Genomic DNA, 13837 nt, shown 5'->3' with positions numbered 1-13837 from the left:
GCATATGCCATCATTTCTGACGCAGAACATGCAAAGGAAGGTAATAAAATAATTGCTTAGCCTTCTAAATGTTGCATGTAAATTAACATTGTGCTCATATGTCCATTTCTAGACAAATGGGCATTCATTAATGTGCACTGTCCCTACCAAATAGAGACATAAAAAATAAATAAATAAATAAATGTGAACTGATGTAGAGAAAATGTGAAACAGCATTTCGTCATATAGCAGAGTTTAGCTCATAATGTGTCTTTATGTCTTAGCTTTGCTGGCAAGTAGTTTGCAAATGTCAGTGGAGTGAAAAAGGAACTGCTTCATGGAGCTGTATCACTTTATCACTGGGATGTTTGGACCAAGGTGTTACAGAATTTAGCAACAGCCCCAAATATTATTCCAAATATTCAGTTTTTTTATTCAGCTGGCTCTTTTTCAGTCAAGGCTTGTGTCTTTGCTGGCGTTCAATGACCATTGCTCCAAAGAAATAATCGAATATATCTAATTAAAAATAATAAAAGACATCCTATTAAATGCTTAACTTTGAACTTGTTTTAAACCGCCTTTGCTTAAAAAAAAAAAAAAAAAAAAAAAAGCCCAACTGAGGAACCAAAATGCTGACTTTTTAGAACAAATTTGCTCCTTATGTCCTTGAAAACTCAGATCCCTGAGGGCCTTCACTTTAAAGTACCCCAAAGTGTATTTACTTGTTTATCGAAATCTTGCACTTAGACAAATATAAATGTAATAAATATATATGGACTGGCTTGTAACACTGTTTTGTGACAGCAAACTGACATTTCTGCATATATTACCTCGTCTGATCATTTTGAAGAAGCCTTCCTCTTTGATGAGAACATCTGGACAGTACAAATGGAGACTTGAAATTGAGCCAAAAAGAAATGCTTTTAGTGTAACCACGTTAATATGGTTGTACTCTTCATCAAAACGCGCTCATACGTATGCTGAGCTTTTATAGACTGTCTAAGCAGCGCAGTTGCCCCACACAGCCACTCCCATTCCCTCTGGATCCTATTGTGAATGTGTGCAGTGAGCTGGCTCATTGGGCCCTCATGGTGAATGGCCCACAGCCATTCACTCAGCATACAGAAGCTCATTAGAACTCTATAGACACACAATTGTGAGCCTCACATTAGAAACTTCCTCCTCTGGGGCACAGACACCGCACACAAAGTGCCAGTTTGCTGCTAAGCTAAGCGCATTGTCTTCCTGATTCACAGAACCTGGCCCTCCATTCACAATATTAAGTTCGAGTGGTGGAATATCAATTGCGTGTGCAATGGGCCGGTATCTTTTTAAGAGCTTTAGTGGGGTTAAGAAAGAGAGAAAAGGGATCTCAGCCGGCCTGCAGAGTGCTAGCTTTCAACAGACCCATTGTGAGGATTCTGAATGAAGGGACCCCTGTTTCTTTCCCTCCATTTCTCAAAAGAGATGGACATCAAATAAATTCACATGAACTTGTTTCTAAGACCTACTGTTTAAGAATAGCCTAATTATACCTCCCTCTCCTGGAGAGCTCTATTGGAATCTGGCTAATTACACAGTGGTGAATCTTAATAATGATACGCTCTTAGCAATTGAAATTGTGCACAAAGTCGCGTGAGATTGGTTCTACCTAAAATGTCAGTGAACACAGAGAAATATGCAATTTAATACAAACACACAATCTTGCAGTGGGTGTCAGCTGTTTTTTTTTTAGCTTTCAAAGTTTTCAGAGAGTCTTGCTTGTTGCTCACGGGCTAATTTACGAGAAAAGTGAAAAAAAATATCCTCAATGTTATCTCATAAAACACACTTTCAGCACAACGAGGACGCTTTCACCGTCTAAGCGAATACAGTTAAGAGCAGCACTGGAGAGGAGGGTGGTCTTCCCTCCGGTTTTCTGTCATATAAACAAATGATTCTCCAGCAAACAAAAAAGCTCAGGGGGTCTATCACAGCCACTCTCTGTGTTGCATGTTAACACACACTCACTACACAAAAGTGGATAGTGCACACAGACTTGCTAACACTCATCATGTGACAGAGCGCTATGCCTTCTCCACCAGTCTGAGGAATAAAACCTCAAATTTGATTACAAGCAACCTTTGGCTCCCTGGCCGTCACACAATAGGCTGAGCTGTCTGGGCCAATTTCCATGCTCAGCATGAGGTATCTACACGTGCAGACTGCAGCTCCCACTCACCCCCCTACACACTCATAGAGCAGTGTGGATATGCCTGTTTACTGTGCCTAAACTCTGGGTCTGTCGGCCCTCTTGTTGGACTTTCTATTAGGATGTTGAGGATCATTAGCTGCAGTGTGAAAGGTTACACAAGCCTCTTATTGGACGTGTTTATGGCACAACATTACACGTTAGTACAGTTTCAACACCCAAAAATGCAAATATAACCACAACTGCACTGAAGACTAGATAAATAAATAAATATAAGTGATCATTTGCAGTCAGTGGATCACTCTGTAAACCAACCTATAAATGTAAAATTAACCTTTTGATTAATGGACAACTAAAACAGTTGCCAAAAAATGAATAAGTAACAGCTTGCAAGGTTTTTTTTCATCATTAAACAGACTTTTTTAATGATATAGAGTTTACTATCCACAATTATATGCAACAGAAAAATTTCCTCAGAGAAACAAACTGTCTCCATGTAAACTTTTCATTTTATACAATGTTCACTTTCAGAAATTTAATTTTAAAGACTTTAATGTACCAGTAAATTCTATTCTTGTGTTTTACAGAACCACTAATATAGCTGTTATGCAACTGCATGAAGATGGGGAAAAACACTGAAAATACAAATCTAATAAATAATAAATCCATTAAAAAGATCAAACTTCAATTCATGAAAAAAATCCGGCCGTCTTGGAAAACAGTATGAAGTATCCTTGGGGGGCGTAATTTCCAGGAAAAGTAACAGAACTTTTCATCAGCTTTTTGAAATTAGTTGATAACGGAGGGAGAAAATGTCACCATCACATTTCACCGTCAGCCTGTTTTTAAATCCTTTTGCAACCGAGAAAACCGGCAAAGAGCAGAGAGTTTCTGAAATTAAACTGAAAGAAAAAAGCACATTTCAAATGAACTGCTCAGGGGTTTGTGTGGGGCACAATGGAGCTCTGAGGGAGGCTGGAGAAAAGAGAAAACTATTTACTACTGGAGAAGACTGTTTGGTGCATGTTAAACTTTGGCCAGCACTGCATTGTCTCTGGTGTCTATCATTTAATAGGCTAGTTGACATAATGAATGAGCCAGACCCACCTTCTGCCACTCCAGAAAGGCCCCAGCCTTATCTGAATTGAGAAGCACATTAGAGCCTCTCAGCCAATCACGACGCGGCCCTGTAGCAAAGTGCAGGCCCGAAAGAGGAAGAGCAGGGAACTTTTGTTTTCTTCAGAGTTTAATGAAGTTGGCCTGGTCACTCAAGAGGGGATTAAAGGAGAATTTAGTGTCACTGAGCTGTGACTGCTGGAGAGGGAACTCAAGTGTTCGGGTCACTGTGCGAACAGGATGGTCTCAGTTCAGAGCTGTACCAGAAGGAATATGGCAGGCTTTCCTCCCGCTTTACCAGGCTTTGGGAGCTCAGGAAAGAGTTTTCTTATCGACAATCTGCTGCAGACACCTTCAGCCCGTCCAGAGGGGACGGCGAGTGGACACCTGAGACGGGCAGCATGTGAACGTCCGAGGAGAAGCTGGGGCCCTGAGCATGGAGCCTATCACAGCCAGACCAACAGTCCCCAGCAGGTCAAAGACTTACGAGGACCGCTTCTTCCACACTCAGGTTAACAGATTCTTTAAGTGTTTTTTTTTTAATTGCAAGCAGACTTTTGAACAAATTCTAATATCTTCAGATTAGGTCAAGGGTTTTGAACATGCAAAGCAGCATCTTTACACTCAAACAGCACTTTCTGTTTAGTTTTTTTCTCTTCCTTTTGTCTCTTCTTTCTCACAAAATGTAGAGAATAAATACAGCTTCATTTGTTAAGCTAGGCTGGAAAATATTATTATTTATTTTTGTATGATCTAAAGGTAGATTCTATACATCTTTAGAAGTTACCGTCAAGCGGGTGAGTCATCGCCATGCTGACATTAAGGAGCAGAATGTTGTGAATTTGTAAACAAAAATACAGAAAAAATATTCTCTAAAAAATGTATATCAATGAAAACAATGCAATTAAAGAAAAACATATTTATGATGTCCACTGTTAACTATGTTGTAAAGCGTTGATCAGAGTTTAAATGTCTGATGGGACAGACTCCAAATTTCACTTTAAACGACAAATAAAGTTCGGTAAAGGAACATTTAACAAAGTTTACTCTGTAGCATGACAGAAAACAAGTAACAGATAACATTTCAATCCACAAACAGTTTAAACGCTCTTAACTCCTGAAATCAAACACATGGCTGGGAAATAAAAATCCTTTTTCTTTTTCTGTTTTACTATAAAACCTGCAAACTTTTACAAATATTTAAGATTTGTAATCATCGCTTGGTCATTTCCATCTCCCAAATATAACCCAGGCAATTCAAGTTTAAACTTTCAAACAAACTGCTTCTTAAAATGACACAAACTAGGTCTCCTAGTGCTGTTCAAAACTGGCAGTAATCCACAAACATTCCCTCGACACATCTCACACCTGGCGAGGACATTTCTATATCTGACCGTTCCTATCTGTCTTTGCAGGTGTGCTGAGCAGTGTTTTCCTGCGCAGCCCGCAGTATCTGTTGGCATGCTGCGGTGGGTCCAGCCCCCCTCCTGTCTTCTCCAGTGAGTGTTTTATGCCTCATCAGCAATGCCTCAGCTACTCTCTAAGCATTAGCAGCAGGGTCCCCCATGCTCTCCACAGCTAATTACTGATGCAATGCCAAAGAGCTAATTCTCCGTTCAACTCCGCACAGCTCTATTCATAACCATTCACGGCTGTTTAGGACGGGGAAGAGGGGTGGGTTGCAAGGCTTTTAGGAGTCCCAGAGGCCCCCTGTTTTGTTCTTGCAAATACACACGTTTACTAGCGCAAATATGCAATGCTAATAAACAGCTTGTCTTCTGTCATATTAAGATAATAATTGCCAAGTGTGGATTCTTTCTGTTGAGTAAGGTAAATAGTTTTAAAGCGTCGCATGCCCTGAGCACATTAAAAAATACTAGAAGTGAATCCCAACAGTTTGGAGTTCTTCAGGCTAAATTAAATGTGGCAACAACCAGGAGAGATATAAGTGCATCTGAAATGTTGGAATTTTCCACAGATGGAAAATGTGAAACATGTAAATATGTGGAAATGTTTCAGTGCAAATCTGTTAGGGCTTGTGTAGAAAGTCTGGCAGAATTAATCAAATCGAGCGTTTGTCTTATTTGGGCATTGTCCCTGAGCAACTGGAAGTTATTAGTTGCTGCATCCGATGATGCCTGTCAAGAGTTGTGGAAAATAGCACAAATCAGAAAGCCTTCATCCCACACGTCCCTGCAGTCCTCTTAGTAGGCTGACACTTTCCCACAGTGCCCGGCAACAAAACAATGCCAACTCCAGCCGTGACCAATTGGCACTTTCACTCCACCATCCACACGCGACCTCACTGCAATTTTTCACTGCAGCAATGAACTCCACTCAGCACAAAAAAGCTCGCCCATTTCTCTGCAGAAGAGGGCTGGACGAGGAACATCCCCCGCCCATTGTGTGGCTAAAGAGCCTGGTTTGCCGACCCCCCTCCTTTCTCCTGTCCTTCAACTCTCATTCCTGCCCATTGGAGACCTCTTGACTAGGACATAAAGCATTCAATGAAAGTGACTTTTATAGACTTATTCGAGCTCATCTTCACATACAAACTGGCCTCAAACTTGCAAGAGAAAAGATTTAGTGTTGGGCCACGGAGCCTTCGAGTAATGGCATTTCCATTGAACGGCTCCATTGTTGGTGTCCCACAGTGCTCTATGGTTGGCCCCCTAGGGTAGACACACACGTTGCCCAGGAATGACCTGGTAATCAGCTATTTAAGTGAACGCTATTGAGCTCCAATAGAGAAGTGAGAAGCATGTCCAAACCTGTTTTGTGCTCCGTAGAGGTGGTCTATGTGCAGATTTGTCGTACAGATTAAAAAGCCAACGCTGAATAGATTGGATAAATTGTTCCACTTGACTTTTGTTGTGCGTGCACCTGTGAGTGAAGCAGCGTGGGATTGGTCCTCACAGGTCACCAAATCCCTTTTTTCCTCAGTTGGAGTGGCTTTCTATTCTCTTTAGTCACCCCCACTTTGTTAAATTGGACAAACAGAAAGAGAGAAATCGAAAGTGAGTGATAAAGTGAGTGTGACCAAAACAGCTATCATCTTGGTTTGAAAATGGAGGAAATGTGGAACGGTTGTTGGAGTGATACATACAGACTGGAGACTGGACCAGATTTGTATCTTTAACATATTTAAGAAAACCAAATCTTAAATAACCTTCAAAAATTATCCAGGCATGCTAACCATTAATTTAGCTGTTGATTCCCCATTCACTGCTAACCACCTCTCTCCACCTGTATTTCATGAAGCTACACTGACATTATGATTGTAACAACCTGTACACGGGCCAGAGAAGAACCATTTAACACCGATAATTACTTTACTACCAATGACACGACGTTTAGGTGACACTGAAGCTCATCTGTATGTGCTGTTTTTGTTGTAATTTATTTTTCAGAGGGTGCCAACATTCAAATGTGGTCTGCTAATATAAGTCCTAAATCACGAAGAGGAATCCTTAGGAGGGCTGTGTTCTCTGAAGAACAGAGGAAGGAGCTGGAGAGAACCTTTCGGAGACAGAAGTACATCAGCAAGACGGACAGGAACAAACTGGCAGCAGATCTCAGTCTCAAGGAGTCACAGGTAATTAAAATGGAATAGCATCATTGTTTTCCTCATGACTACTGGCTTAAACAGTCCACCGCTGTGACAGTAACTCCACGAGACGTACATGTAAACAGCATGGTGGAGCCAAATGAAAAGCCACAGAATGACCATCTTTTACAGGACAATCAAAAGGTACTGGAGGTAGAATGAGAGGATCGAATGAAAAATGCTTTTTCTCTGTCATGATTGTCTGATCAAAGCTCCACAGCAATCCATTCACCCAGATACTTCAGTTTGGAAAGTAGTATACAGACAACTAGATATTGCCCTCCCTCGAGCTGCGTTACTAGCAAAGCTAAAATAAATGGAGCAAGCCAGTTGAACTACAATGTTTTTCCCCTCTCCTGCTCCTTTTAGGTAAAGATCTGGTTCCAGAACCGTCGAATGAAGTGGAGAAACTGTAGGGAGAAGGAGGTTCATACCATTCGCTCCCCAATGGATGAGCTCATGGCCCGAGGTCTCGCTCAGGACGAGGAAGAACCATCACAAAATCACACTAATGCAAAAACAGAGCGATCGCCAGCCCAGAAGAGTACCAGGGACACATGAGAGGCAATAACAGGGTGGATAATAAAAGTGACTTTCTTAGATCCCTAAAACCCTCTAAAAAGACTGCAATACTGGAGGGATGTTAGAAATATATGGATGGAATACACTGTCTGTGAAGACTAACACTGATATTATTAACTTTTCCTGCAATGCATGTCACGTTTTGTGACATCATGAATGTAAATAGGCTCAACTGCTTGGTCAGTGACTATCTTACTGCATTTCACAGGCTCCAGTAAGCAATTTCACGGTTACTACACTGACAAGTCTTTCCAGGAAAAATTCTGCACTCTTCAATTGTAATTGCAATCACTTCAAGGCCCAAATGAGTCATTCCATTTACTTCCATTTGCATATCATATCAAACTCTTTTTTATATTTCATGTTTTGGTGAGCTTTACACTAATACTCTGTTTAGAATCCTTTTGGAAATCATATTTCACTGGACATATTTTGTAAATATTTCTTTTTCATGATCTTGAATGAAAATATTAACTGTAAATAAAGTGTTTCAACAAATCATGATCTCCGTTTTACTTATTCTATTTGGATGCTAATGAACACTCTACTATAACACCATTTAGCATTTCAATAAATATGCCATCCCATTAAAAAGAATATGACGAAAAAAGATAATGAGGACATGTTTTTTATTTCATCTTTTTATGCTCAATGCTCAAAAGCAAAATGGTTTAATTAGCTCTAGCAATAATAGTCCAAGAGGACACACAATCCTCCAAAGCAACACACACAAGAAATGCGTTAGGAATTTAAGCATCTGCAGGGAAAACACGAAGCATAGTTAAAAGTGAATGAGAGACAAAGATGTATTTTTTTAGGTCAAATTTTGAATAAACCTCACTAGGCTTTGCTATCACTGCAGCATCAACAGTCCAGTGCTGGAAGGGTGGTGCATTTCAGGATGCAGAGACTCTAACAAAGTCCGCAGAGACTTTGTTGGAGTCTCTTTTCGGAGGCAGTAGAGTAGGCCATGATGGTCCACTGAGTCGAGAGCTCCCCGTTTGTCGAAAGAAAAGGCAGAAGAGGTGACCAAACTCTCCGGAGAGACGTAGCCCACAGTGTTACCGAGCAGTCCCTCTAACTTCATCTGAGGTGGGCAGAATCAAAGTTAACATATTAGCTCCTTCAAGGAATGCTCAAAGATAAGATTTACGTGGGTGATTGAAAATGAAGAGTCGTTTGAGAAGACACACTGCTCAGAAACACTGCCAATTTGCCGTATTTTTATTGAATACTTCCTCTCAGAAAGCATTAAAAATAGACTAAATCAGATGCACAGTGAATACATATAACTTTCAACTACAGTGTGACACATTACAGCCAAAGAAAACACCCTCAAACTAAAGAAATAAAAATACATATGACCACATTACACATCTATAGGAACAGCAACCATAAGTGGATCTCTACCTTCTCAGCCATTTTTGTCACTCCGTCTTTCAGCTCATGCACCATATCGGTGATCTCCAGTGCCTTATTAGAGGTGTAGTGGTTGAAGTCTTGATTCTGATCCTGAGACATGCTCCAGTAGAGTTGTGACAGGGGGTCATTCCAGGCCCCCAGCAGCATCAGAATCACCCCTGTCAGTTCTTCTCTCTGTACACGAAAGGAGGGCTTAAATAATTTGGTGGCAAAGCTGTAGTCCAAGCATCATGCACGAATTGTCCTGCTATATTTTTGAGATCTGTGCATGCATAGCCATAGGTAATATTAACACTCACTCCGAGTCTTTGTGCATTCTCTTTATCGTCTGGTGTTAGTATCCCATATGTGTGGCATTTCCGTTTTCCCATCAGGTTCTTGTTAGGAAAGAAATATTGCTCCTATGTAGATCAAACACATTCAACCACACAGTGATACCGGAGGCTGAAAAAAGTCAGCTCAAACGAGGGTGATTGATGGTGAATAAATGGCACACAAGGAGTGATGGATGGTGATGGATGATGAATGTCAAGCATGAAAAAACTCACAAATTGAGAGTGCAGGTCACTGGAGATGCCATGCATTCTTGAGGACTGTTGTATGACCCTGTCAAAGAGATCCGCCAGTGAAAGGAACCTGACAGCCAGCCTGGCCGTAGCCACATGTCGGGACAGTGCCACAGGCCACATGGAAAAGTTCAGGTACACCAGTGTAAGGACAACAAACCAAACTGAAAGAGAAAAAAATTCATTTCAGCCACACAAACATTATACCTATATTTTAAAATTCTGTATTTGTTTTTGCCTTCTTACCTTGTTTCACGATTTCCTTCATGCAGTGGAGAACCAGTACAGTAGTTTTGCTGTCAGAGTTACTCCAGCAGAGGCTAAAATGTACAATGATGACGTTGCTGATTAAACAAATTGGTTTGCAGAGGGTTCAAATTATTTTTCTGTGTACGTCACAAGCTACGCCTAGATAAATGCTCAGCCAAGAGCAGTCAAAATTAAGTGACGCGGAAAAAGCAGAATGTAGAATGGTAATGAAAGTAATGAACATTAGTGTGCAGGATGTACAAAAGTTTTACAATTTGTGTGCGTGGAAACCACACCAAAAAACAGAAAGTATCAGTGAAAAAAATAGTTGAAATAGTTAACAAAAAACAAAAACAATGCAGAGTTTCCTAATGCTCCCATTCAACTTCACAATGAAATAAGTCCCAATACACTTTTCATGCTGTAGAATCTCATCACATCAAAAATCTGATACGCTATGATTACATTTCCAGGAATAAAGACGCTACGACTTCACTGCAACTCAGCTCTCCCCCGGGGGAAAACAAGCTCATACATTTGAGCTAATTAGCACTTAGTGTGGCTGATAAAAAATATTCATACATTCAGCATTTATTTGAAACTCCAAGACATCATCTGTGAAGGCTACAACATTAAACCGAACGCTACATAAAGAGAAGCATTGTCCAGCAACCTCAACAAGGTCTGCTCAGCGTGGTAGTAAAAACGAGGCTATTCAAATGTAAAGCGAGTGATTCATCTTCTCATTAGTGCTATAGTCTGCTGTGAATACAGTCATGAGTCATTTCAATTCGACTTCTTACGCAGAGCCACTTTTCAGGCAGAAATGGAAGAAAATCCACATTGACGTGCATGTTTTTTTTTTCTATAATGCATAATACTTTGCCTCTGTACCCTTTAAGTACCGTAAAAATACACCATTAGCTCCATTTCTCCATTAGTGTTCCATCCTGTGGTGAAAACAGTGAACCAGTGAGGCATAGAGATAAATAAATACACCAGTCTATAAAAGGTTAAGGAATATGGAATAAAAAACCCAGCAAAACAGTTTTACTAGACAAATATTTTATTGTCATCTTTTTTTTTTTTTTTTTTTTTTACAAAACACACATTATAAAGATGTTATAAATACACCATTATTCTTATAGAAAATATAATCTACTGTCAATTTACATCTGTTATATACTATGTACAGATTTGAGTGCATCCTATTACTGTGTGCCACGAAAGCAGACATGAGATAATGAGCTGTGAAGGGAGCAAATTGTGATATGAATCCATCTCTGTTTCTGTATCATTTACCTTCCTTTACAAAAGTCTTAAAATTCATTCTCCTTCTCCTTGATTTCGTTCAAAAAAGTGAGGAAATATGCAAGACATTCATCATTATGTGATTTTAAACCTACAAACAGACTCAGAGCTCCAGTTTTTTTTTTCCATGTCCATTCAACATCTGTGGTGCTTCCACTTGCGAATGGCCAGTGCGACGTTTGCATCCTTTCTGTGCCAAGGGAAGACACGAGTTAGAGCTAGTGTGCCATCAGGCTGCGCCGAACCGGTCAGCACGTAAAGCTGTGATCGCCCAGGACGCACAAGAAAACTGGCACATCTGCAGTTGATGAGGAGCCACTGATGGAGCAGATGCCGGGTGTCGTAAGGCAATAGAGGTCCCTGACGGATGAACTCAACCCGGCCCTCTATCTGAAATTCTGGCTCTCCTGACGGGAGACGATGACGGTGAAGTTTGGCCGTCACAGCTGTGGAGAAGAGGAATCAAATAATTAGCAGGTGGAAAATTAAAAATTGAACACGTGATGCAAAACTGCAAAATATAAAGTAGATGAGCTTTTTGAAATGACTTTATAACATACCAAAGTCGTGGCGGCAAAATGCATCCAGGACTGTTTCCATTGCAGGAGCCTCATCCACAGAAGGACAGCGTTGGCAGGCAGGTTTGGGCAAGTCTGTGAAATAGATTAAACATTGTTTAATGCAATTGTAGAACGCATGTAGCAACTGCAGGTAATCTGAAAGAGCAAGAACACAGTGGTATACGAATCCGATTGGATGACAAACAATGAAGCTAAAAATAATTAGCCTTTACCTTTAGCAAAGTGGCTAAATTTTGCATGGGGAGAAAGACACATGTCTTCCTCAGCAGGCAAGCGGTCACAGTCAAGAGCCTCAGGCCATGGGTGTCCCTGGCAGGCCAGTACTGGGGCACAACTGTCCCTCACCGCCACACACAGACTACGGCAGGGCTGGATAAACCTGAGGGAAAGAAAAGAAAAAGTTTAACAGTGACCAACGATTACTGCAACCATTATGGAACCAAAGGCAGTGCTTTACAAAGGTCAACAAAAAAAATAAATAAATCTACGTACGCATCAAGACAGACGGGGGCAATAAGGGAACAGAGGAAGGCCTGGGCTTGAGGGTGGCAGCCGGTCTGCAACAGGGGCCTCCAGTCCTCTGAACGTGGCACCACTTCGCCTTCCAGGTTACTGTGGCCCAAAAAGTTGGGCAGCCGCATCTCTGAGTATCCAACATCTTTGCAGACCTTCATCTGGTTAGGGATGGTGACACAACGGGTGGACTGACCCAAGTCAAAGGCCATTAAAGGACAAGCCAGAACCACGAGAGACACAGCGAGGAACGCAGCCATAGTGAAAGGTCAGAAAAAAAAAATCAGAGTCCAAGTCCACAAATAAAATCGAGGAGCTTCAATTGGAGCTGCTTGTTGTCAGTCTGTCCTGTCCTCGAATGGCTCTGCAACTGATGCGGTTTGCTTTATATTCAGCAAGATCAGCCCAGCCCCATCGGTCTTTAAGTCTGCTATCAACGAACTATCAAAGACGTAGAGACAATGCGTTTGGAGACATCGTCTTGTTTTGCGATGACTGCAGACAGAGAGGAGGCAGAAGAAATGGAGGGCGTGTGCGCTATGGTGGAGGGAGGGGGACAATGAGGGAAGACCAGTAAAACAAGCTCCTTAATTTGCTCTTAAAGGTCCAAAAATATGAACACCTCGTGGAACAGAACTTAACTCTGAAATATATGTGGCTAACAAGTATCCAATCTGTACTGTGTTTGCAAAAATGTATTAAAAATGTTACATTTGTTTGTTGTTTTGTCCAGCCCTTCATTATATCAGTCCGGAGCACACCAAGTTTAAAAAAAATAAAATTGGCCAACAATTCTTTTCTTTTTTGCAGTGGCTGATGTGCAAAACAAAATCCCCATATGAAGCTTTGAATCTCTGAAAGTTCCTCATAAGGTTTTGGTAGACAGACAGTCTCCTTCATACTGCAAGGCTCTTTTATGTGTCTCTGCTTCCTAATTGAAGGGCTTCATCTTCACAGCCTCCAGTTCTCATCAGCAAAGCAGCGTCTCTGGTGGCACACCTGGCTTTGATATGCCACAAACACAAACTCAAATCCACATGCAAAATACTACGAACCCACCTTTTTATTTGTCTGTAAAATGCAACACCAGCAAAGACCTTTCTGCCTCACTTTTCACTGTACACGGTGCTCGCACAAAGACGCAACATCTACATTATAGCTAGAATCAGTTGATGCAATTTCAGTACGAAGCCCTTTCTTAACCCGTTTAATCCCACTGGCAATTGTTGCAGCTCTTTTTTTTTTAAATAACTTTTATTCTCTGTAAGTGTTGTGTTGGCTTTGGACAGATAATGCAAGGTTTAAAATGAAAGAATACATTGTCTCCTTTAAATTGCATCAATGTCATGTAACTAGTGTGAATGGTCACATGACTAGGCCTCCTTACTTCCTGCCTAGACTGATTTTGCAGGGAAAAATTTGGGATTAAACTGGACAGAGAGAACATATTAAAGAAATTATGTTTCTGTGTTTTACTTAAATTGCATTTTCTGCTGTAACAGAGCAGCCTCTGCTGCCATACAGAAACATACACACACAGCAATAACATGCCAACATCCCATTGTGCAGATAAGAGATCTTGTTCTCAGATGCGGACCAGAGGTACAGACACTCATTTGTCACATTCTTTGACGTATTTAAGAACTGCATTAAAGCGTATTTGTTTGGACGTCGTCTGTCTCCACGTTTAGATGTGTATCTGAGAGGCATGCCTCTGGGC

The 13837-nt window shown here is 41.0% G+C and overlaps 3 protein-coding genes across 3 annotated transcripts; 1 reads left to right on the top strand and 2 right to left on the bottom strand.

Annotated features, from left to right (window-relative positions):
* The first annotated feature begins 3329 nt into the window (after positions 1–3329).
* On the top strand, positions 3330–7974 carry dbx2 (developing brain homeobox 2). Its single transcript, XM_022213336.2, has 4 exons — positions 3330–3797; positions 4702–4785; positions 6697–6881; positions 7263–7974. The coding sequence occupies exons 1-4, from the start codon at positions 3527–3529 to the stop codon at positions 7452–7454; spliced, it is 732 nt and encodes a 243-aa protein (XP_022069028.1). The 5' UTR covers positions 3330–3526; the 3' UTR covers positions 7455–7974.
* Positions 7975–8328: 354 nt separating this feature from the next.
* LOC110964559 (prolactin-like) lies at positions 8329–10693 on the bottom strand. The gene is given in 6 exon segments (XM_051952091.1): positions 8329–8562; positions 8886–9071; positions 9197–9298; positions 9446–9526; positions 9528–9627; positions 10683–10693. Coding segments are annotated over 6 exon segments (714 nt in total).
* A 252-nt stretch (positions 10694–10945) lies between these two features.
* Positions 10946–12469, bottom strand: szl (sizzled). The gene is made up of 4 exons (XM_022213331.2): positions 12097–12469; positions 11817–11983; positions 11584–11676; positions 10946–11469 (listed from the first exon to the last, which is right to left on the bottom strand). The coding sequence occupies exons 1-4, from the start codon at positions 12375–12377 to the stop codon at positions 11159–11161; spliced, it is 852 nt and encodes a 283-aa protein (XP_022069023.2). The 5' UTR covers positions 12378–12469; the 3' UTR covers positions 10946–11158.
* Positions 12470–13837: the final 1368 nt, after the last annotated feature.

This window comes from Acanthochromis polyacanthus, chromosome 8 (genome assembly GCF_021347895.1).
Source record: "Acanthochromis polyacanthus isolate Apoly-LR-REF ecotype Palm Island chromosome 8, KAUST_Apoly_ChrSc, whole genome shotgun sequence".
Lineage (NCBI taxonomy): Eukaryota > Metazoa > Chordata > Actinopteri > Pomacentridae > Acanthochromis > Acanthochromis polyacanthus.
This window is presented reverse-complemented; position numbering and strand designations above follow the sequence as displayed.